This window comes from Ostrea edulis, chromosome 2, assembly GCF_947568905.1.
Source record: "Ostrea edulis chromosome 2, xbOstEdul1.1, whole genome shotgun sequence".
Lineage (NCBI taxonomy): Eukaryota > Metazoa > Mollusca > Bivalvia > Ostreida > Ostreidae > Ostrea > Ostrea edulis.
In genome coordinates this window covers 55472967-55498662 of record NC_079165.1, presented here as the reverse complement: position 1 = coordinate 55498662, position 25696 = coordinate 55472967, and the positions used below count along the sequence as shown (strand labels likewise).

The window sequence follows — 25696 nt, the reverse complement described above, 5'->3', positions numbered from 1 at the left end:
CTGGTGCTAGGAAGTCTGGTGACCACTGGTGCTAGGGAGTCTGATGACCACTGGTGCTAGGAAGTCTGGTGACCACTGGTGCTAGGGAGTCTGATGACCACTGTTGCTAAGAAGTCTGATGACCACTGTGGTGCTAGGGAGTCTGATGACCACTGTTGCTGGGGAGTCTGATGACCACTGTGGTGCTAGGGAGTGATGACCACTGGTGGTGCTAGGGAATCTGATGACCACTGGTGCTAGGGAGTCTGATGACCACTGGTGCTAGGGAATCTGATGACCACCAGGCATATGATGCCTTTCTCTCTGAGCACTCAAACAGCCAAAACATGTGTGAATATGGAAAACCACATTTAATATACCAGTTAATTTAGTGGTTAGAAAAATGAAAGTGCCATATTAAATAGAAATTTAAATCTATTGATATTCATGTGGTGGCAGATTGCATGATCTTAAACCTGAGGACAGTACCAAAACTTCATGTTATCTTGGCTGTGTTGGAGAAAGTAATTGCTACTGTATTAAAGCAAATTTGACTCGTCATTTTGCAGATGAACAGATGAAGTATTATACTTCAGCTCATGGAGTTTTCTCAACAAAAAAAGGAAAAGAAAAGAAGACATAATGTTGCCAACCCTCATAAAATGTTGGAAAAAGTGGCCTGAGAACCAAGTAATTAATGTTTTAAGACCCAATTTCTTTAAACATTTTAAAATGACATCAATTTGTACAACCTGGGGGTGGGGGGGGGGGGGGGGGGGGGTGGGGGGGGTGTGCACTAGCACCTTTAAGCACTTTTGCATGTAGAACAGAAAATTTGAATGACAAACTTACCATCAGGGTCTGAACTTTGTTTACTTGCTGGCTTTTCCACAAGGCAAACATTGTCATCCACAAATATTCGATAATAACCCTCTACCATTGTAACAAAATTCATAGCATCATCCTTCAGGAGGCCAAGATTTAACATCTGCAAACATAATTGTCACTGTAGATGTATTCTTTCGACTGTTTTGAATCCATGTTCGAAGAAAAGCAAACTAAGCTGTATCAATAACTATTGCTTTTCAATGACAAATATCTAATTAAAGGTTGCTTTACAATTTCAGTAATTCAATATTTGTAATAATATTTGAGGATTACATTGATAGTATACTTACCCCTTCTTGATTATTACTTTTGATGGTAATTTCAATTTTCTGCATATTTTCCCTTTCTTTGGCTACTTTAATTTTTTGAATTTGGTCAAACTCAGCCAATACTGACAGCTATATTCAGTAAAAAAAAAGAATAAAGTCTCAGAATCTAGTGCCCTGTCACAATGTACAAAATTATCCATAATACAAACTCAGCCAATACTGACAACTATATTCAGTAAATAAGAAAAAAATCTCAGAATCTAGTGCCCTGTCACAACGTACAAAATTATCTATAATCATGAGAGTGCCTGGAATATAGAGTACATGTACTTTTATAATAGAATTCAAAATTTGTTCCAAAATGTTTACAAAAACCTTCAAATTACACATCATCCATATTAGACATGCTTCACTGTATATACATGCTTCACTGAATAAACATGAATATACATTTTTGGAAAATTCTCAAAAGCTTACCATATAAAGCTTGATGTTGGTAATGAGGCCAATGCCAGACTTGGGACCAACCAAGATCATGGCTTCTGTCATTTTATCCTAGAAAACGAGATTGTATGGTCCAAAATTGGTTGTCATAAGATAGTTTTAAAGGAATTAGAAACATCAAAGTTCTACAATAACTACATAGTAAACTTATCATGTACTGTAACTTCATGATCTTTATATGATAATTCTATTATGCAAGTAAGGGAGATAACTAATCTTACCAGAAGAGTGACCATGAACACACGACTGCCGAAAGTCTTCAGTTCACTGACAATCTTCATGTAGTGGAGCTTAGCCTGCATGGAAGACAGCTGTTTCTGACCAGGAGGGGTCAAATTCTGGTTTAATTTTATCTGACTACTCAATATCTTTCGCAGTTCCTTAGGTTTCAGGTGTTCTAAGTGACTGTATGGCACAAACTTTTCTATCCCACATTCTTTCCTGAAATAAATGAATGGAAATTTCAGTCTTACAGTTAACACTTTTATGTTAAATTGCATAATCTGTGACAATATTGTAAATTGTCAGGCTCAATATCACTTAATACTGAAAGTCAACATCTGTACTGTACTGAGTCAGCCATATTGAAGCATTAGCACATGTTTGTCATGATTATTAGCAAATGCATTGAAACATGGCATCAGAATTAAGCAGCAAATTTTAAAATATGCAGACATAACAGATGCTTACGACTCATATTAACCAGAACATGTTGAATTTAACCTTTGCAAAACATCTATACTTGTCAAATTCACCAATGCTCAAAGCACAGGGTATTCTTAAAGTCAGAGACATGGATAAGCTCACGCTCAGTTTTTGCCCTGCTCCTGGGGTGCAGGAGTTGTTCAATTGTTAACGCACAACAGATGATGACGGACGCAGACCAAATGCAATAGGTCATCTGAGTGACTCAGGTGAACTAATGAATGTAAGATATGTTTGAACCAATGAAATCAGCATTGGACCAGTACCTACACAGTTATAACATCCTGTGCGGTTGTGCTCAAAAACGGAGTAATCCCTGTGAAGCTTGTTACTTTTATCAACTGACTTCAAGGGACTTTGCAAAAATTTCACTATATAAAGCTGCTGTAAGCAGTCTTCTAACTTCCTTTATTGCTGTACTTTTGGAATAAATTAGATTGGGTTTTATCTTTGAGTGTGAGATAAGTTTAAGAAAGGCAAAACATGTACAGCTTTGTAATTTCAATGATAAAGTATCACCATTTTAGTGAGGAAATGTTTTGTCATAAAAATGTTGTAATTACTACAAACACAGTTTGCCAGAACCAAAATCTTCTTTATTATCAGTTGTGTAAATGGTAATTATCTCCCTTGCCTTCTGATCCACCAAATGGAAGAATTTCTATGTGGATCACTTTGTATTCATTGAATGATATATCAAATATTCTGCAATGTGGTACACTTGGTAATGAAAGTGCAAATAATCAGGGTATAAAATTATTGTTTGCACAATATTTAACAGAAAATCAGTCACATTATAGAGGAAAAACAGTATTACAAGGTAAATTCAATACTGCAAGATAAAGAGTTTTCTAAACAAAACAGAAATTTAGCTTACTCAATAGCTTTAATGCTGATCTTGCTAGCAACATTATTGTTGCTCATGACATGTTGCTGTATATGAAGAGCAGCTAGCTTGAACACCAACTCTCCTTTAAGCTCTGGGAATCTTTCATTCACTACATCATTACAGCACTACAAAAGGAACAAATTATTCTTTAATATCCACATTGAATATTCTGAAATGGTATACCTTGCATCAATAAATGAAACAAGGAATGGATAAAATATTCCTATGTCATTAAGGGGGTATGTCAGCTACATTTGTCTTCATACATGGGGATCTGAAAGTTCTAGCAGTTTTTGTCCCTTTCGAGGCCCAAAAGATACAGGAGTCCTGGTACATGTATTTACAAATTATGTCCCCTTGTTCTAATGATGCTTCATATCAAATTTGTAAAGAATTGGAAAGGCTGGTATCAAGGAGTTAAAAATGTTCAAATGTTCACACAGACACATATAATCACTATAACCATTTTGGTCCTACCCAGGTACCAAATCCCAGGCCCACCCCTGGGATCATGAAATTCACAATTTTGGTAAAGGGCTAATGGCTCCTTATTAATCTCTTTAGTTTCAATTCAGTATCAATAGCATCAAAGAAAATGCTATTCAAATGTTTTACACATAAACACTATATACTAAATTTGGCCCTGACCTGGAGTCAGAACCTCTACCCCAAGGATCATGAATTTTTTTCTGAATTTGGTTGAGAGCCCTCCTGCTCTACAAGATTATGCATTTAGTTTTTCTTACAGATGTACATTTGTAGAGAAGAATATTTTTGAAAATTGGTCAATTTTATGCCTAGCTCTTAAGGCCCCATGGGTGGAGGAGTCCTAAAATTTACAATTTATATGCCCCCCTTGTCCCAAAGATCCTTCATATCAAATTTGAAAAGAATTGCAATGGTGGTTATCAAGAACTTAAAAATGTTCAATGTTCAAATATTCAACGATGGACACAGACCAATAGCAATAGGTCACCTGAGTCACTCAGGTGACCTAAAAGTAGAAAAACACATCTAAGTATATAAATATTGACAATATATAAGATGAAACAGAAATGGTTAAATTGTATTATTCATATCTTTGTGATTAAACAATCCTTCTGCCATAAAATGTAGTCTTTTTTCAAAATCTGGATTAAAATATTTTCAACTGGACAGGTGTAAGTAATAAATGTATAAAATAGTTGGACCAAGAAAATAAGTATTCAACAAGTATTTACACAATTATAGGCACAGTTGTGCTCAAAAGTTAAGGAGCTAACTTTTTATGTGAAAGTTCATGTTCTTCACAGTCACTCAATGTTGTTTACATTCAAATTATTCAGCATCAGTTCTCATTTTTCCATCAAAGGAATGACATGTATAACTATTACAACATAAGTTGATTTACATACAGGGCAGGGAGTACAACATAAGTTGATTTACATACAGGGCGGGGAGTACAACATAAGTTGATTTACATACAGGGCGGGGAGTACAACATAAGTTGATTTACATACAGGGCGGGGAGTACAACATAAGTTTATCTACATACAGGGCGGGGAGTACAACATAAGTTGATTTACATACAGGGCGGGGAGTACAACATAAGTTGATTTACATACAGGGCTGGGAGTACAACATAAGTTGATTTACATACAGGGCGGGGAGTACAACATAAGTTGATTTACATACAGGGCGGGGAGTACAACATAAGTTGATTTACATACAGGGCGGGGAGTACAACATAAGTTGATTTACATACAGGGCGGGGAGTACAACATACTTGCATATAGAAGTATTCAAAAGCTACAGGATCTTCTTTGAGTAGATCATATGCATCAAGAGGAACAAACATCACTCGAAAGAGACATCGGAAATGTCTAGCACCTGGTCTAGCAGCAATCTAATGGAAATAAAAAAAACAAACTTGAAATATAGTCCCTGCTTTCATTACTGTATGCAAAATCTTATGCAATCATAACTGTATGTCGTGCACATACAGTAAAACATGCTTATAGCCAAGTACTGGAGACAAACAATCTTCATTTGTCATAAACAATCTTCATTCGTCATAAACATAATTTGTTTTATCCAATGAATTCATAATATTTTAAAACTACAGGAAATGAAAATAACGGTAAGTGTGAATTCATTATAAGCCCGTTCACTGTAATCTGTAATTAACATCCCTTTGTCTGATGTTTATCAAATTCTCTCTATACTTTTATACTTACTCTCTGTAAATGGTTGATTTTCTTAAAGCAATACAAACTGTAACTGACAGCATTTTTTGACTACCCAAGTATGCACCAATTATCACCTATCGGTATAATTAATAAAATTGCCAAGATCTGATGAAAAATTAAGCAAAATAAACAAGGAAATATTGCTGGAGAGCACACCTACAATGAGCATTTTGTATAAACCCCCATAGCCTTGGACGCAATTATTCTTATATACTCAGACACAGGAACGACAATTGCTGAATATAATCAAGATGCTGAGACTGAGGTCATACAAAGATTTGACACTTGCATGGTGCCTTTCTTCTGCATTTTTCCAAACTGGTGATCTCTGAGGTCAATGCTCTTCAGAGATTACAAACAGGAATTACTATCAGGAGGACAATGAATTGTGAGTCAACAGTTTCTGTTGACTTTTATCAAATTATTACTTCAGATCCACTCTGAATCATTGAGATTATATATATTCAATCACAAATATATTATTCTATTTGTTTTTTTATTTTTCAATTTATTTACCATCAGTTACAGCTTATATTGCTTTACTACACTCCTTCTGAAAGTCTATTCTGCTGATTTGTCTAGATATAGTACAGTTATGCTTATTTAGTTCTAGTGCTTAAAATAAACATGTTAGTCATTTATTTTGCTTCATTTCCGAGAGTGAAATAATAGTCCTTGTGCATTATATTATGGTTTGTGGTAAAAAGAAATAATGTCTAATGATAATGATAAAATACCACTAAATACTAAGTTCTCAGTAAACCAGCCACTCACCCCTCTAATCCGACTGTTTCATTCAATCTGACAGTCCATCGGTTTAGAGAAGTTACACTGTACATGTACCGTATAGATTCGCCTATAAGTCGGTTGTATTTTTAAGGTTATTTTGTAGGAATTTGCCATTGACCCGCTTATAAGTCGGTACAAATTTTTGTCAGAATCGGTTGACAATTTCAAGTCAATGCTCTAGTGTTTTTACCTATGTTTCAAAAAATATTTTGAGAAATTAATAATTATGAGGTGCTCAATATCCAAGCCTTATCTGTTTGGGGTTTAAACGCAACCCTTGATCTATGATGGGCAATGATTTACCTAAGCAATTATGGTCTCCTAATTACCAGTACCTGACACCGTGTTTACTTAGTGGCACATGCCTCACGAAAACTGTTATTGTGGGATTCAGGTAAAATTCATTGTATCAACAATTGATTTTTTAAGAGTCAAGAATGATGATCTAAATTATCTGTTAACAATATTCAATCTTTTATGAAATATATTTCAGCCGGTATACATATGAATATTTCAATATTAAATCGGGTTCGTAATTCAATTTTACCGATGAACGATAGATTAGTTGAATTGAAAGTATTAGTTACCGGTACATGTGTATGTAAATAATTTTTAACTAGATAAAAATATGTAAATACTTGTACTTTATGCATAATTCTAAAATACATAAACAATACAATATGTCTAGATATTTGGGAACAATAATCATTTGTGTGGTAGTCCATGATAATTGTCGGAGTTGTTTTAAAAAAAATCCACTATACATTACGCCGCCCAGAAAAATACCAATCTTCTTAGGACGCGCCTATAAGTCGGACATAGAGTTTTGGACTAAAAATTTACTCCCAAAAATCCGACTTATAGGCGAGTATATACGGTAATGAAAAGGTTATAAAATGTACCTCTGCTAGTGTTTCATGTTCTTGGAGTAGGGTCATGTGACCTGGAATGTGAAACTTCATGTTCTGTAGCACCAAATTAAAATGTGGTACACATTTAATATTCAACTTCTCCTTCAAAGACTGCACTACATCCTAAAACAAAGAATACAAAGATTAACCATTTCATGCTGTAATGCTGGGTATATTGCCTAAAGTAGAATTAAAGCATTCTGAGAGTATTGCATGGCAATACATAGTCCCCTACCAGTTGCAAAAATTATTGTACCAAAACAATATTCAAAGTTTATTATGTAGGTTATGGTAAAAGGCAAAATTGGGGAACCAGGATAGGAATGGTTAGAAATCAACTACTATTCGAGTAGAGACTAGACCAAGAAAAAAGACAAATTTATAATTAGGTTTAGGTTTTTAACCAAGTCAATAAACTGTGACATGTAGATGATCATGAATAATTTAGCTATATTGTTGTATTACAATGCTAGAAGTTTTAATGAGTGCAGTACAGTAAAACTCTAATATAGCAAATTTCTGCGGACATTCTATAAAAATTCATTATAAGCGTAATTCGCTTTACGTTTATAGCGAATTCATAATTCAAATATAACGAATTCGTTATAAAACTGATTTGTTCTACATGTATATCAGTTGTACAAGAAAGCGACAATTGATATTCTTGCGTTTGTATTGTCTCTAAGAGAACTTAAGCCTATATATTTTCGAGAAGAAATATTTTTATACAAAAAATATACACATTATTTATATATGATAATTTATCTTGATTGATTATTAAGTCACGCAAGAACATGTCGAGAGAAAAATGTTAACAAAAGTATGCGCAATACATACATGTACAAACATTCTATTGCAGTTGTCATTTACTTGTTGCTTTACACAAATAAAGGAGTGTACAATAAAATAAATGCAATCAAATTTCAAATTTGATTAGCGAGAATAGTAAACAATACCGACAATATATTTGCTAAACGTATGTGTAAGTATTGTTTTGTGTTAACAACCTTTTTTGAAAATACAAACAGAAATTTCGTAATAGGTGTGGATCCTTTATGGCAATGGAAAACCATTTTTAAAAGTCGCAAGTTTAAAATGAAAAAAATAAATTCATTATAAAAGGTGATTTATATGTTCATTTTTAATTCAAGGGGAATAGGAATTTACTTCGTTATATCCGTAAATTTGCTATATCCGTGTTCGTTATAAACGTAGATTTTTATATAGAATATATAAAGAATTTGCCGGGGAAATCGATTTCACTTAGCTATAGCCGTAATTTCGCTATATCCGTGTTCGCTATATTCGAGTTTTACTGTATTCTTAATTCTTATCTACAGAGATAAGAAACTTGAATGTAAACTAACAATTCATGCTATTTTTCTATGTCCAAGGGCCATAACTTAATGGAAAATCAACGGACCAAGATGAAATTCGAACTTTATCTGTAACTTGTTATGGCAAAGCAATGTACCAAATATCAAATGAATATCTGCAAGCACAACCAAAAAAAGTCTGAAAAACTGATAATTCATGCTATTTTTCTAAGTTTAAGGGCCATCACTACATGAAAAATCAACGGATCAAGACGAAATTCAAACTTGATCAGTAACTTGTTATGGCAAAGCAATGTACCAAATATCAAATGAATATCTGCAAGCACAACCAAAACAAGTCTGGAAAACTGATAATTCATGCTATTTTTCTAAGTCCAAGGGCCATAACTAAGTGAAAAATCAACGGACCGAGACGAAATTCGAAATTGATCTGTAACTTGTTATGGCAAAGCGACATACCAAATATTAGATATATACCTGCAAGAACAGAGAAAAAAAGTGTGGAAAACTGGACTGATGGACAGACGGAGTGCAAACCTAAAGTCCTCTCGACTTCGTTGGTAGGGGACTAATTATTCTATCTGACAAACAACATTTCTTACCTTTACAGTAGTTTTGTTGTCATATTTAAATGATTTTGTTTGTCCATTCTCAAGGAAAACTTTCAATACATTTGGCATGAATGGTACATAACTCTCATCTGCATTGCCCTTGAAACACATACAAAGATTACTATAAACATTTAATAGAAGAAAATCTTTTCTACAATCTAACATAGATTTGATTTAAAGGGGTGTACTCCTGAGGTTTGTGCTGGTCTTATGAATTTTAGTATATGTATTACATTGTAACTTCATCAATAAACTCATCATCATATGATATAAAATATTATTTCATTAGTTTCCAAAACAAGAGTTGTCAGAAGACAATGCAGCTCCCTGGGACTCTACTTACCCTATCCCCCTTAGTTCAAAAGATATAGCCAAGGTTAACATTTTTGAAAAGTAAATATCAAAGCCTTAACCTCCTTGGTTCGAAAGATATAACCAAGATTAAATTTTTTCCCATAAAATGTGACACCGACACAACAGTCATGACAACAGCTCTCTGAACATTTGTCCTGGTGAGCTAAGGGCTGTTCCAGAAATGATCAAATGGGGAGTCGGCCGGCAAATGATATTTTTTTGTGTGGGTGGTCGTATTTTTTCATATTTTAATTGGTCCGTGGTTGGACTGTTAAAAAAATATTTATTATGGGTAGTGGGTAGTTTCTATTGTTTTATTTTGTGCCACGTGGGTGTTGAGTTTTCAGAATATTTTTATTGTCGCTCTTGTCGTGTTGGTTACAAAACGTCGGAGGGAAAATTGAAAACGTGCTTTCGAAATGCTGCTTTCGAAATCGGAAATAACATAAAACTATTCGAGTTGTCGCTCTTTGCAGCGCATAACTTTCCATTACGGCACTCTTCAAATTAGAGGCGTGTTTAGTAGGGTCCCTTTGGACGTGATGGCGGCGAACTCTGTTCTGTAGATTATTACAGTTTACAGTGCATCGATTTTGGGAATATTTTGAAACCAATAGGTATTCCGTTTTCTAATAAAAATAGGCAAACCTTAGTTGATTTATACGAGGGTACCGATGCGTTATATTTATCAGTCGGTGTGATGGTGATATAGAGGCCTCCGGGCGCGGGCTCCAAGAAGACGAACGATTCGTGGAAAAACATATCCATACCCATTTCATGATAATAGCATCGTTTGGACTCCCAATCTTTCCAACATTCCCGCCATAGATGCCTTTGATTGTTGATGTGACATCGTTTCTTCAGAACTACTGTGATACAATGTCGCACAGGCATTACCGTGTCATTGACTAGAATGTTTGTCCCGAAAACCTCGCGAGATTTGTACCGTTTTTATTTTTAAAAATATTTTTGTGGTGGGTCTGGTTAGTTTTTTTTTTATTAGATGGGTCATTGTAAAATGAGTTTATTAATTTGATGGGTCATGGGGTAATTTTTTATTTTTTTTTATGGGTGCTTGGTATATACAAAAGGTGCCTCCCGACCCTCCCATGTATTTATTTCTGGAATAGCCCTAATCAATTGAGACATTGGATTTTTTTTACTGTAAAGACAAAACTTTTATATGTAAACTGTATTAACATATTTCAGTGCAAAAATATCACAATTGATATAAATAAAGATATTGTGAAAGTTTTTGTCACTAGGTTTGCTAAATTGAATATCTTATATTATTTCATTGCACATTTATAAAGGAGAATCAGTCATGTTAATTATAAAAAGCATAAAAATGTTGAATCTTAAGTACAATAAAAAAATCATTACCATCTGACTTATTTGAAGCACATAGACCTCACTTTATTCTTAAGATTTTCATACTTGGGAGTAAACACCCCTTATGCTTTTTTCATACTCATTTACGATAGAAATATTAGCAAGTATTTCAGGATGTTCTTGATATTATAGAGGAAGCTCACTCCCATCAAAGGTACCAAGAAGAGTACACAGACTATTGTTTATGTAAGGATCAATACTTCATACAACTTTACTTCTGAGTCTTAAATCTAAAACAAAGCACAAATGTATGACATGATCCATATTTTAGTCAAAAGTTTTTTCTCTCAAAAATATATATTTCCCATGCAGTAATAAATATGGCAAATTCAAGAGCCAGTACATAATAAAGTCTGGCTAACTATATGTGTGGTACATTGTATAGTACAAAATTAGGGAAGGACCGGGGGGGGGGGGGGGCTTATATATGGATCTATTCAATTTTCTCAATGAACATTTTAACTGTAGAATCCCACTTGTGGTGGAAACAGATGCATAACATACATTTTGTAGTGGAGCACCATTCACCATGGTAACAGTTACATTCTCGGAAAAACGGACACGATTAGGATTACTCTTCAGTCTGGCCTTTTTAGCAGCTGTCAATAACGAAGATTTCTTGGTGGACTGTAAAAATAAAACAGTTAATTTCAATCATAAATATCTGCTGCTTCATTTCAGTCATTATAAATATTTTCATGGGATCTGAAAATGTTACAAATAGATTGAATATTCATATTATACAAGCAGTGCAATGAGAGGAAATGATAACATAATCTTAATATGGCAAATGATATTGAATGAAATCAATAAATTACTATTTCCAGAGCAAATTACAGTAATTTTGCTTGGATTTCTATCACATGCAAATCTGATAATTTGTTATTATCTTTTTTTTTTTTTTTTTTTTTTTTTTTTTACAAACAATTGATATCTAATTACAAATATTTTAGTACAGCTTCAAAATGTTTGCATAATCACACTAAGATCATTCCAAAGTGTCAATTAGTTCATACAAAGCTGGAGGCTTGAGATTAATTTTTGGAAATGAAGACATTTTTACCAGTGATATATGAAGACAATGATTTCTTTTTAAGACATGATTGTGTGTTTTGACAAAATGCACACGAGTATTTAAGTCAGTGCTTTCATGTTTCAACTACTAACCTGTAATTCTACCTAAAGAGGAAAAAAATCATACTTTCGTTTATCAGTTTTAAAATTATAAGGACTTTCAAGATAACAAGTAAGTCAAATTCTGTACACATGTATATCATATTTTTAGACCAAAACTTGGCATTTCTTTCCTTTAAGGGTGGATTCTTCTCATATTTATTGGATGTGTTGAGAGGATACATTTTTCTGCAACAACTATAGAATGTATGTACATTCTTTTGACACACAGAAAAGTGGATGTCATGGTTTTTTTTGGTCAAGGTCATTTCAAGGTCACTCTTTTCAAATTAAAAAACCTAGATATTTCATTAGAGCAGATATATAATTGTATATACTGTGATTTATTACATATTTTGTCTTAGAATTTTCAATCTATTCACTCTGTAAGAACATACTTCTGTCTGTTTGCATAGCATAGCAAAATTAATAAACACTAAATAAGATATATGGTAGACCGAATTCCTCCGATAATTCCAGATTTTTGCAGATTGATTGTTATTTCTGTCATACTTCTATTTTGATCTTTTTGAAAGTTTTTATGTAATAACACTGGTGCAATAAGAAGTATAATGACATAAAATAAAGTAGAGGTATTGAATTATATAAGAAAGAAAAAAATAATTTTCTAAATTGTTTTCTTATGAGAAGATTAGGAGTAAATCTATGGCACTTATATTTTTTACTGCCCCCATAGGAGCAGCAAGTTGAGATATCATATAGATTTACTATATCCTGTTACTTTTGTTCGTTACGACTTATTCCAATAGACTAGTTTAAAAACTTTTGTTGCATTGATTTTGATCCATGGGAGACCAAAGTCAGTACATTTAATTTTTCAAATGAGGGAATAAAGTGATACTTTAGTATGCTGTTGATTCACTGAAAATATAGTACCCTTTAATTCAAGTTCCCCTAACCCTTTTTATGGCACACCGTTTTTATATTAATTCCTCTTTAAAAGATATCTCATAAATTTTATAAGATATCTCTTAAATTTTATAAGATATCTTATATCCTCTATAAGATATCTTCTAAAGCTTATTAGATATCTTATATTCTTTATATCATTTAAAGATATGAGATATCTTATATTTTTTCTTAAAGACATCTTATAAAACATATATTATTATATATTTTATAAGATATCTCATAAACTTTTATAAGATAACTTAAAACTTTTATAAGATATCTTATAAAGGAGAGTTTATAAGATATCTCATATATTTTTTAAGATATCTCATAACCTTTATGAGATATCTTGTTTAATATACAAGATATCTTAAAAAATATATGAGATATGTTATAGAATATGAGATATCTTATAAACTTTCTTTCACAAGATATCTTGTAAAAATTATAAGATATCTTATAAAAATTATAAGATATCTTATAAAGTTTATGGGATATCTTATAAAATATGTAAGATAATGTTTTTTATTATATACCCATCAATGTATCGTTCTTTGATACTGTGGATTTCATAGCGTGTGATCCGGTTTTCCGGATCACCACACTGTGGTTTTCTGATTCCGTATCAGTATCCTCTGAAACTGATGCCGTTACAATGCATCAACGCATCGTTTTTTGCTTAAAATATTGGCCGTGTCACAAACAAAACTGCATACACGAAACATAATTTCACTGTATGTCTGTATTTTTGATAATTTGGATTACATTTAGTATCTTATAAATGTGGATTTAAAATGCATAGGGGGTATATAATAAATTTATCATTACTACAGTAACTTGATCCGAAGAGTTCGATCACGTCTCGTTGACAGGTGCGGATCATCAGATCAAACTCGACGCTTCACGTCTCGTGTGATCTGATGATCCGCGCCTGTCAACTCGACGTGATCCGACTCTTCGGATCAAGTTACTGTAGTAATAATATATATTTATCGATTGATTGCTGTTTTTCGCCATAGTAAACAATTTTTCAGTTATCTGGTGGCACCCATTTTTTTATTGGTGGAAGAGAGAACCCAGATACAACGTACCTGGGAAGAGATCACCGACCTTCCGCAAGTAAACTGGGAAACTTTCTCACTTACCGGCGCAGGTTCAAATCCCACTCATGTCACTGGTGAGAAGCCCTGTGATTTTGAGCGCGATGCTCTAACCATTCGGCCACAGAGACCCCAAGATATCTTATAAAAATAAATTTACAAGATATCTTCTATTCTTATAAGATATCTCATAAATTTTATAAGATATCTTGCTTAATATGTAAGATATCTTAGTATAGAGTTTATGAAATAACTTATATAGTTTATAAGATATCTTATATATTTTATCTTATAAACTGTAAATTATATGAGATATCTTATAAAATTTATTAGATATCTTATTAAGAATAGAAGATATCTATAAATTATATAATATATCTTTATAGAGGAATAGATATAAGTATGGCGTGCCATGAAATTTAACATTCAGTGTTACAAGAGTAATGTGGCTCCATCACCCACATGGTTCATAACTGAAGAAAATAATTAATAAATGCACACATGGTGCATAATCGTCTAATCTGTTTGTATAATGACAAGAATCCATCCTTAATTACCAATCAAAAACTGTGTAAATAAAGAAAATTACTTACGTTATCTGAATAGGGCTGGCATACAGTTAGAGAGATGGAAACTTTACATGATCTACAAAATAAAAATACCATTTTTACCTCTGTAACTTCTTGTCCTTGACATGCCCTTGAAATGGGGACAATGTTTCAAATCTATGGATTTGTAGAGCATTATTTTCATATTTGTATGTGTATTATCTATTTAGTCTTTCACACATATTGTAACCAAAATAATATGAGACACTATTTACATCCCGTAATTCATCAATCAAGATTTAGAGTAAACCTATACTCGGCCTACGTCACAATCAAATGTAAATGCGGAACCACCCTTCTGTTTTCCGAAATGTGATATTTCAACGATACGCGATATCCATTTGATTTTTACATGGCGATACGAGATATGAATATCTGATAACAATTCCTTCCTGGGTGTTCTTATCTTCTTATCAGTCAAATGTCAAATTTTAAGTTGAGATTTTGTGGGTTTTTTTTTTAAAAGGGACTATAGTTCACGATTTTTGAATTTTTTTTTATGTTAAACATTAAAAATATGACTCATTTAACATTGTCAGCCAAAAATTTGACCTTCAAATACAATATCAAAAGCAATATTATTAAAAATTTGACCTTCAAATACAATATCAAAAGCAATATTATTAATATCCATTTATTAATTAGTTAATTAATTGTGTTATGTAAACAAAGACTCGAGTCTTTATAAGTAAACAAACAAACCAGTGAAATATTAATTTTGTAATATAAAGCATCTTAATTTTGCATAGTCACAAATTTTATCATTTAGATGACACATTTTACCCAAAGAATGCTTAAAATGTGAAAGATATAATAAACTTTATCCATTTCTTTTGAAAATTTCGTAAACAATAACATACTGCAATCTTTGTTTACAAAACAAATAATAAACTATCTAAAATGAGCTCATGTGATATAAATGTATAACCTTAATTTTATGTGAAATCTTTTAAACACATTAGACAGAAGATTCTGATCACTTAAAGTAAAAAACAAAATTTGGGGAACATCGTGAATCAGTCTCTTTAAAGGGAGGGGGATAGAGATGATTATAGCTTTAGAAAAAAATCGGTTGGAAAACAAACAACATTTTGATGGATGAGGGTGTGTCAATAACATTGTACATGTCCGTGAGCCATTCAGTGTACATTGACTATTCATGTATGTAAAAGTTTTACTATGATCCAAATGTTCAACATATGGCATTGCGGGGCATCAGAAAGTGGGGGAGACAGATGGAAAAGGGGGGAGGTCAGACCAATTCAGATTTCCACAAGCATCATGATAATATTTCTTTTGTGAGGATCCGGGTTGGAATAGGTTCTAAATTATCATCAACAAATACATGGTACGCTCGTGTAAAAAGAAAAGTTATATTTCATTTTAAACAATGGATTGGACTTCATAAGCATAAATTTCAAGCAAAGTGTCTCTCCTGAATCTACATAGCATAAAATGAATGTCTTGATACCTGACTAAATCTATAACATATTCTCTGGGTGAATTTTTAACATCTTCTCCATTTATTTTGATGATCTGGTCTCCTGGCAAAAGCTTGTCAACACTTGGACCGCCTGGAGATAAACAACATTTCATAGATTAACTCAGGAATATAATGAATGAGTGATATTTAAATGTGAAAGCTAGACCAGCCTTGATGCTGTTGAAAATAATAAGAAATGTGTCTTTAATTGTCTTTGCATGCTTACTCAACAGTCATTATAAAATTCTATAATAAATTTATCAATTTACAAACTAGCTGTCAAATATTTACAACAAAAAATATCTAGATTTGCGTGATGTTGAAAATAAGAGAAATGTACATACATGTAGAATGATATAGAATCTTGAATAGTTTGAGTGTGGAATTTCACGAAGGGGACAAGATTCACAATCTAGGACGAGGCTTTACATTTTGTGTAAACTAAAAAACCAAAGTCTGTCTCCAAGAAAGCTATATCAAATTGAAATTTGAATAAAACAATACAAAATATTTTACTTCATGTAAAATAAATGATGTCATAAACAATGATGTCACAGTAGTGTAAGACAAAAAGAATCTCACATGTTAGTCTCACATTGGTGATTATGAGAGAAACATTTCTCACATTATCACCAGTGTGAGATCGACTTTACCCATGTGAGACAGCCATGTGAGATTTTTCTGTCTCACACTGCTGCGACATCATTTGATTGTGATGTCATATATTTTCAATGATTTACGTTACACGGTGAAGATTTACGTTACACGGTGAAGTAAAATTATTTTGCTTTGTTATCTTTAAATTTTAATGTGTATAGCTTTCTGTTGGACAACCTTGGGTTTTTTTAGTTTACACTTACAGTGTAAACCATTTTCGGGTATGCTCTTTCTGTCTATCTAATTAATTTTTGCATCGAAGTTGAAATGAGGATTTTGATAATTTAGAATTTTCTCAAAGCTCCCAAATTTATGCACTAAACTGTAGGTAAAATGTGAGAAAAATAATCCTTCATTATTTACTCGTGTGGGATAGGGAAATTCCACCTCTGGAACAAGATTCGCTGTCTAGGACTCGGCAAAGCCTCGTCCTAGACTGCGAATCTTGTCCCCTCGGTGGAATTTCCCTATCCCACACTCGTACTAATGAAGGATTCTATTAGTCTTTAATTGTCTTTGCATGGCTACTCAACAGTCATTATAAAATTCCATAATAAATAGATCAGTTTACAAACAACAACACATAGTTGTCATTTACAACTGAAGGTATCTAGATATGAAGAAGAAAAAAGATTGAAGTTTGGGTGAATTTGACATGTATATACATTGTTTTAAAACCTCAAGGCCAATTCCACTTTTGTTAATTTCAAATACTAACAAGAGGCCCATGGGCCACATCACTCACCTGAGTCACCTTGGCCCTTATCTGAAGACTTTCCATATATATATTTGCATGTAAAACCTTAGTCCCTATTGTGGCCCCAACCTACCCCTGGAGGACATGATTTTTACAAACTTGAATCTGCTCTGTCAGAAAGCTTTCATGTAAATGTCAACTTCTTTGGCCCAATGGTTCTTGAGAAGAAGATTTAAGATTTTCTCTATATATTTCTATTTAAAACTTTGATCCCCTATTGTGGCCCCAACCTACCCCCAAGGGCCATGATTTGAACAAATTTGAATCTGCACTATGTCAGGAAGCTTTTATGTAAATCTCAGCTCTTCTGACCCATTGATTGTGGTGAAGATTTTTAAAGATTTTCCCAATATTTTTCTATGTAAAACTTTGATCCCCTATTGTGGTCCTATCCTAACCCCGGGGGCCATGATTTGAACAAATTTGAAACTGCTCTATGTCAGGAAGCTTTCAGGTAAATGTCAGCTCTTCTGGCTCGTTGGTTCTTGAGAAGATTTTTAAATGACCCTACCCTAATTTTGCATATATGTGATTATCTCTCCTTTGAAAGGGGCATGGCCCTTCATTTGAACAAACTTCAAAGCCCTTCACCCAAGGATGCTTTTGGCCAAGTTGGGTTGAAATTGACCCAGTGGTTCTGCAGAAGAAGATGAAAATGTGAAAAGTTTACAATGACGCCGGCGACAGACAATGGACAAATTTTGATCAGAAAAGCTCACTTGAACCTTTGGCTCAGGTGAGCTAATAAAAAATACACTTTTATTACTACAATAATCAAAGGGTGTGAAGTGAGCTGAAGACATCTGGTTCAATTTATTAGAAATTCATTAATCATATTTAGTTACAATAAACAAATTTATTACTGTTGTAAATACAATACATTAATCTTTGATTGAGTTGTCTAATTTGAACACAACAGTGATACTACTGCAATTAGAAATATTCATAAAACATGATACCATGATTCAAGCATGTGGTGGTTTGATTGATCAAATATTGTTTAACGTCCCTCTTGAGAATCTTTCACTCATATGGAGACATCATCATTGTCGGTGAAGGGCTGCAAAATTTAGGCCTATGTTCAGCTCTTACGGCCTTTGAGCAGGGAGGGATCTTTATCATGCCACACCTCGTTTTTTGTAGTCTCATCCGAAGGATTGCCCCATTGAGTCGCCTCTTATGACAAGCAAGGGGTACTGAAAACCTATTCTAACCCGGATCCCCATTGGATTGTTGTGGTTTGATGTGAGAATCAGAGAAAATAGAGGCTAAATTTGGTCATGAAATTCATTTGCCTCAAAATTTACTAGAAATGTACGATTTTGCAGGGCAAACTCCCTCCCACCCCCAACCCTCCTTAATGTTTCATTACTTGGCCATTTGCCTTTGGCAGCTGGACTAGTCACCAATCAGTAGGACTAGTATATTATAGAATTTACCAGTTCTTTTGACTAAGTATGGTGAAAAAAATTTTTAAGAGTCAATCACTGTATACACATTGTTGTAAAAACCACCCTACACTGTAGAAATGAAAACATTATATGTCCAAGTCATATACATGAAAAAGAAAAAGAATTCAAAACAAACAATTCTTGCAGTCAATGAAAAACTAAACCCATGAACATAGTGCATGTACTAACCATCTGTGACAAAGCGAACAACCACTGGTCTTTCACTTCCAGCCACAAAACCGAATCCCTTCTGAGAGTCCCTACTCAGTGTAATCTCCCTTGGTTTTGGAGGTTCCACATAATCTGGATCATCTCGTGGATCATCTCTCGTGGTATATTTTTCCAAATGACTGTGAAGAGACGGAAGAATTGTTATATTTGATACCGCTGTTATACTCCATGACACTAATTAACCAACTTACTTCCAAGCAATCAAATACATTGTACAAATTTTACAGCAAACAACTTCAGACTTAATCATATTCATTCCTGTGGTAGTGCAAATAAAGTGAAATTGAACAAGCACAATCTTAACAATTCAAAATAGAAGCATTATAGCTGTCAACTAGGTATAGTAAAATCTTTTAAATTCGGAACCATGCTTAAAATACTGAAAGATGTCTAAAATAAAGAAAAATAAATCTCAGAGTAAAAAAAGTGCAACTTTTGATCAAATATTGTGAGAATAATGAAAATTTCTCCACATTGACAAAGAATTCTTTACTTCCATACATTTTTTCTACACACACATGCAAAATCTATGTCAAAATTTATAACTAAAAGTGGATCAGTGTATAAATTTTAGGTGGTGATTTTTGTGTAATGTATAAAGATGTTCAATTCATTTGGTAATTCAGCAAACTTGATTTTTGCAGCTATAATGCTTTTTTAAAGAAAAAAAAAATCAGTTGTCACTTTATATTAAGATAGATATTTCAAATTAAACAATTTTCATGGACATAATTATCTTCAGAGATAATTATTCTTGTTTTCTTGTGTCTCCTGTGCAGTTTCTCCAGAAATCTCATCCCAACCCTAAATTTTCGACCTCCAAGGAGTGTTACATCATTCTGAATATATAACACACAACCTCCAAAGGTATAGAAATGTTGAAAATGAATATTGAATACATTACTCTGAATCTTTATCTATATATTGAGGTAATTTAACATCCATATACCTAAACCATCAGGTTTTCTTTATAGGCAATTAATACATAGATCTATTTTGGACACATCCTATAGAGTCAAAACCGTGGAGTTGCAAAATTTACAATTTTGGTACACCCTTTTCTGCTTTTCATAAATATGCATTTAGTTTTTATACATTATCAGCAAAATTAAAGATGAAGTTTTAATCTTAGAGATGATAATCACTATAGCAGTTTCTTGCCCTACCTCTAAGGCCCCTGGGGTGCAGGAGTTCTGAAATTTACAATTTATATTCCCCCTGTTCCAAAAATGCTTCATACTAAATTTGAAAAGAATTGGAAAAGTAGTTATCAAGAAATTAAAAAAGTTTGTGACCCAGGTGACCTAAATATTGTCCAGTTGTGATTAAAATAAGGTGCACATCTTTGTATGGTGTATAAAATTGAGTGTACAAATTTCTGAAAAATCCATGTGCCAGTCTTTCAGAACACGTCCAGACAAAATCATGTCTATACAAACTGACTGCGGGAGTCAGTAGTTTTATAAATCATATTAAAATCAAAATTGGAAGAAAAAAATTCAATCCAGAAAAAAATTATCCACCATATTCTATTAAAATGCAATGTATTTTTATTTTAATTTAATTGATAAAACTTCAGACTCCTGTGGACTGACGGACATCTGCTGATTCTAATATCCCCCACCCCTCAAATTTTTTTTCAGGGGGTATAATGACTAAAGAGACCACAGTTTTTGACAAACTACATTGCATGGAAATAGCAGTTTAAGTTAGGAGTGTTGAAGAATGGTTGAAAATTCAGTCATTAATGGCAGATCTCAATGTTTAATTTTGGGATGAGATAGGAGATGTCATTTATGGAAATCCTTGAGTCAAGCAGTTAAAATGAAATTCCTAATCTACCATGGAATATGGCTCTAGATTGTCTAATCACTGTCATTCAAGATTATCAAGGACAACTGCATCAGGATATTGGATATTTTTTCAGCTGCCTTAGAGTCTTCAACCACATCTTAATGTATTGCTTTTTCCCTCCAAATCGTTGGATTACCAGTACGATAGTGGACAAAATATGATTGGAATAAGTTAGGGCAGTTGCATTGATTCACATAGAGAAACTAATCAAACATGAAGTTAGAGGTCTGTGGCCCCATTTTTCCATTAAATCTGGACATACAGCTCTAATAACCACCAAACCACAGCTCTATACTGACAGTTTGATCAGTATAAGGAATTTGGTTCTTTCATTAAAAACATTTACACAACACAGAAAGTTAATACTTGAAGTAAACATTTACACAACACAGAAAGTTAATACTTAAAGCATCAGCTTTACAATATCTTGAATCCTAGAATTAAATAACATCTCACAGTTGTCATTACAAACATGAAATAACAAAATGCATTTGTGAAATACTGATGCCCATGTACAACAGCAAAGTAATTCTGGTACCCAAAGAAAGGTCTTGTCACAAGGAATACACAATCATGTGAAATATGAAAGCCCCATCACTGACCAATCAAAAGAGATGGCCAAGGTTAAAGTTTTTCAAAAGTAGGTCAAACCCTAAGGTCAAAAATTTTGGTACCAAAGGAAAGGTCTTAATTGTCACCAGGAATACACATGTGAAATATGAAAGCCCTATCACCATGCATTCAAAATTTATGGCCAAGGTTAAAGTTTTTGCAGACAAACATCTAGGTGGACCAAAAACTATATGCCCTTAAATCTCCAATTATGGGGGCATAATAACTTCATTGAACAAGGTCTGACAACTCATGCAAGAATCAACTTTTTCTTTTTATTCTGATTTGTCAAATTGGACAAGCAAAATGAAACAAGATGTACTGTGAGCAATGCTCACTAAGAATACCCCCCGCTTACCCCAATCTCCCAAAGGGTGTTGTTAATAGGTATAAATTACCTCTTTCCTGAGTGTAAAAATATGGTATGCATTTGTAGAAGAAAATGGAAGATATAGTCCGAACACAAATCCATGGCATAAACCTATAATTTTGACCTTGAGATCAAAGGTCAAGGTCATAAAGAGGTCATGAATGTACATGACACATCGTCTCATGGTGATACACTCATGTGTTAAATATGGTATGCCTATGTCAAAGAACAAAGAAGTTATGGCCCGGACACAAATCCATTGTAAAAAACCTTTAATTTTGACCTTGAGGTCAAGGATCAAGGTCATATAGAGGTCATGAAGGTACTTGACACATCGTCTCATGGTGATACACTCATGTGTCAAATATGGTATGCCTATGTCAAAGAACAGAAGTTATGGCCCGGACACGAATCCATTGTAAAAACCTTTACTTTTGACCTTGAGGTCAAGGTCATATGGAGGTCATGAAGGTACATGACACATCGTCTCATGGTGATACACTCATGTGTCAAATATGGTATGCCTATGTCAAAGAACAAAGAAGTTATGGCCCGTACACGAATCCATTGTAAAAACCTTTAATTTTGACCTTGAGGTCAAGGTCATATGGAGGTCATGAAGGTACATGACACATCGTCTCATGGTGATACATTCATGTGTCAAATATGGTATGCCTATGTCAAAGAACAAAGAAGTTATGGCCCGGACACGAATCCATTGTAAAAAACCTTTAATTTTGACCTTGAGGTCAAGGTCATATGGAGGTCATGAAGGTACATGACACATCGTCTCATGGTGATACACTCATGTGTCAAATATGGTATGCCTATGTCAAAGAACAAAGAAGTTATGGCCCGGACACGAATCCATTGTAAAAAACCTTTAATTTTGACCTTGAGGTCAAGGGTCAAGGTCATATAGAGGTCATGAAGGTACTTGACACATCGTCTCATGGTGATCTACCTGTATGCCAAATATGGTATGCCTAAGTCAAAGAACAAAGAAGTTATGGCCCGGACACGAATCTGCACAGACAGACAGACGGACGGACGGACGGATGGACAGACAGACGGACAGACAGACAGACAGACAGACAGACAGACAGACAGACAGAGTGATTCCTATATACCCCCCAGAACTTCGTTCGGGGGGTATAAATATGCTTGTTTGAAAAATTTTAATATGACTTTGTAAATCATTGAATTATATATGTTACAATTTCATCTGCTCGACCAGGGCCTTTGAGTGTGCAATAAACAAAATCCTTAATGACCTGGCAGGTGCACCAAAATCTATATTAAACAAGAAATATATTTATAAAACATATTCTGCTCCCCTCTCCCATGTTGAGAGCACATGATGACCTTTTGACCAGCTGAAAATGATTATCCATTTATAATCATCATTAAGTAAAAGGTTCTTGAGCTATCAATAAGACAACAATTGTTGCATGCATGCATGCTAGAAAGCCAGCTGACTATACATGTATATATTGACCATTTTGATCTGAAATGACGGATCTCAGTCTCACTAGTCTGTGAAGATTGATGACTATCAGGCAAAGAGTTTTCTGGTTGTTGGGTGGACAATTTTATATGTATGGTAGAAAGTCAATAGGAGTCATCTCCTTGCCATGACCAACCTGCCTTCGAATTTAATGGCCATGGACTTTATTGGTCACAACAAATATCATATGCTTCGTAGAAATCCTGTGACCTTTCAACCTTCCATCTGAAAATTAATAGGGGTCATCTACTAGCTGTGACAAGTCTGCCAATGAATTTGATGACTGCCAAAAGGTTCTCTAGTTTATTGGTCAGAAAACAATTGATGTATGCATGCTTGAAAGCATGGCTACTAATCATGACCAACTTGCTCATGAAGTACTGTATATCACATTTAATTTTGCAAGACAAGCCATTTGCAACAAGAGGCCCACAGAGTCCCAGTGAAAAAGTATCAGTAGTCCCAAGGGCTATGAAATCTAGAAAAAATGTCCTGTTCTGAATATCTAAGCTATTAATTCTAATGTTCAGCAACAGTATAAAACAATAAGTGTTCTTAAAACTTCAATGCCCTCAAAAGTACATACACTGATGAAAAGCTTTACATAATATAATAGATGTATTAACATTAAAACATTAAAAGATACGACTAATTTGGAACCATCCTAGAGTCAAAACCCTGGGTTGTGAAATTCACCATTTTTTGTACATCCCTTTCTGGTATTCTTAAGTATGCATTTAGATTTGATACAGTATCAGCAAACTTGTACATAAAAACTATATACTAAGTTTGGCCCCACCCTGGGGTCAGAACCCCTACCTTGGGGATCAGGAAATTTACGATCTTGGTATAGCCCTTCCTGTTCTACATCACTATGCATTCAGTTTTTCTTAAACATGTGCGGTTGTAGAGAGGAACAATTTTGGAAATTGGTCAATTTTGGGCAGTTTTTGCCCCACCCCTAGGGCCCCAGGGGTGCAGTAGTCCTGAAATTTACAATTCATGTCTCCCTTGTTTCAAAGATGCTTCATACCAAAGAACAAGGTACGGTGTTAGCCAAAATCTGCCCTGTCAAGAAAATTCACCAAAATACTAAATCTGGTATTTGAGAATGTGCCATTTATGAAAATGACCATTGTTATTCTTTATCTACCATAGTAACTGTAATATATTCAACGGAAAACTCTATATCAAACTGACGACATCACCAACTTTGACGTTTATTTTGACGTAATATACGAGAGTTCTCCCCAAGCGATGTTATGAGTAGGAAAATAAAAATTGTATCACACATGGAAGTATTGATATTTTATAAATGCGAAATTATTGGTTTTTTTTTTACTGATTTGAATGGGTATTAAATGGAATTGAAACCACATCAAATATGCCGCGCAGAGGCAAAAACTGCAGGTGGGAAGCTTTTCTGGTGCGGAAATATAATGGTCCGAACATCAAACTAAAGAAACATTTATACACCGGTAACAGCGATTTCTTATTTCTGTCTCCAACTTCCTTTACTGTGGCGGATTTTAAGAAAAATTATGTTTATATTTGTTAGAGCCTTGTGTGCATTCGGGGAAAAAATGACGACATTAAAGGTGGCTAAAATTCAAATCACTGAATTTTATGCGAAGTTTGGGTTATCACCAATGTAATTCTTCACGAATCGGAACACAATGGAATTCATCGGTATTTGTTTTTAATTGGTATACGCAATATTCCATGAACCTTGATGATAAAACATCATAAATGTATATTCTCAATATTATATGCATGGTATTTGGAGCAAAATATCATTTCATAGGTATACTCAGGAAAAAACCGCAGTGTTTCTGAGAAACTAGAAACACAACTTCAAAGTGAAATAATTATGAAACAGCTACGGAGATCAGTGGTAGAGCATTCTGATCCATAACCGGGAGATATAGTGAGTTCGAACCCCGCTGATGCCATGGCCACGTCGAACCTGGAACGTAGAGATATGCCTACATGTGCTCTTCGTCAAAAGTAAGAATTATGGGTCTTTCAGACAGGCACCTGATGCCACTTCGAGTGTGTCCAGGGGTCTGTGCCCTACTCTTCATTTTGTATTCTTTACAGAAATTATGCAAATTGATCACTATTC

General features: G+C 33.9%; 1 protein-coding gene across 15 annotated transcripts in view; it reads right to left on the bottom strand.

Moving 5' to 3' along the window:
* The window catches only part of LOC125678112 (uncharacterized), an 83197-nt gene that overhangs the window by 21939 nt on the left and 35562 nt on the right, over positions 1-25696 (bottom strand). For all 15 annotated transcript variants that reach the window (XM_056154477.1, XM_048916254.2, XM_056154481.1 and 12 more), the window contains 12 exons: positions 19187-19347; positions 16121-16223; positions 14635-14686; positions 11361-11483; positions 9102-9209; positions 7154-7285; positions 5000-5119; positions 3223-3359; positions 1862-2081; positions 1614-1691; positions 1158-1265; positions 832-967 (listed from right to left, as the gene is read on the bottom strand). In XM_056154477.1, coding sequence (XP_056010452.1) covers positions 832-967; positions 1158-1265; positions 1614-1691; positions 1862-2081; positions 3223-3359; positions 5000-5119; positions 7154-7285; positions 9102-9209; positions 11361-11483; positions 14635-14686; positions 16121-16223; positions 19187-19347 — 1478 coding nt within the window. The remainder of the gene's footprint in view (positions 1-831; positions 968-1157; positions 1266-1613; positions 1692-1861; positions 2082-3222; positions 3360-4999; positions 5120-7153; positions 7286-9101; positions 9210-11360; positions 11484-14634; positions 14687-16120; positions 16224-19186; positions 19348-25696) is intronic.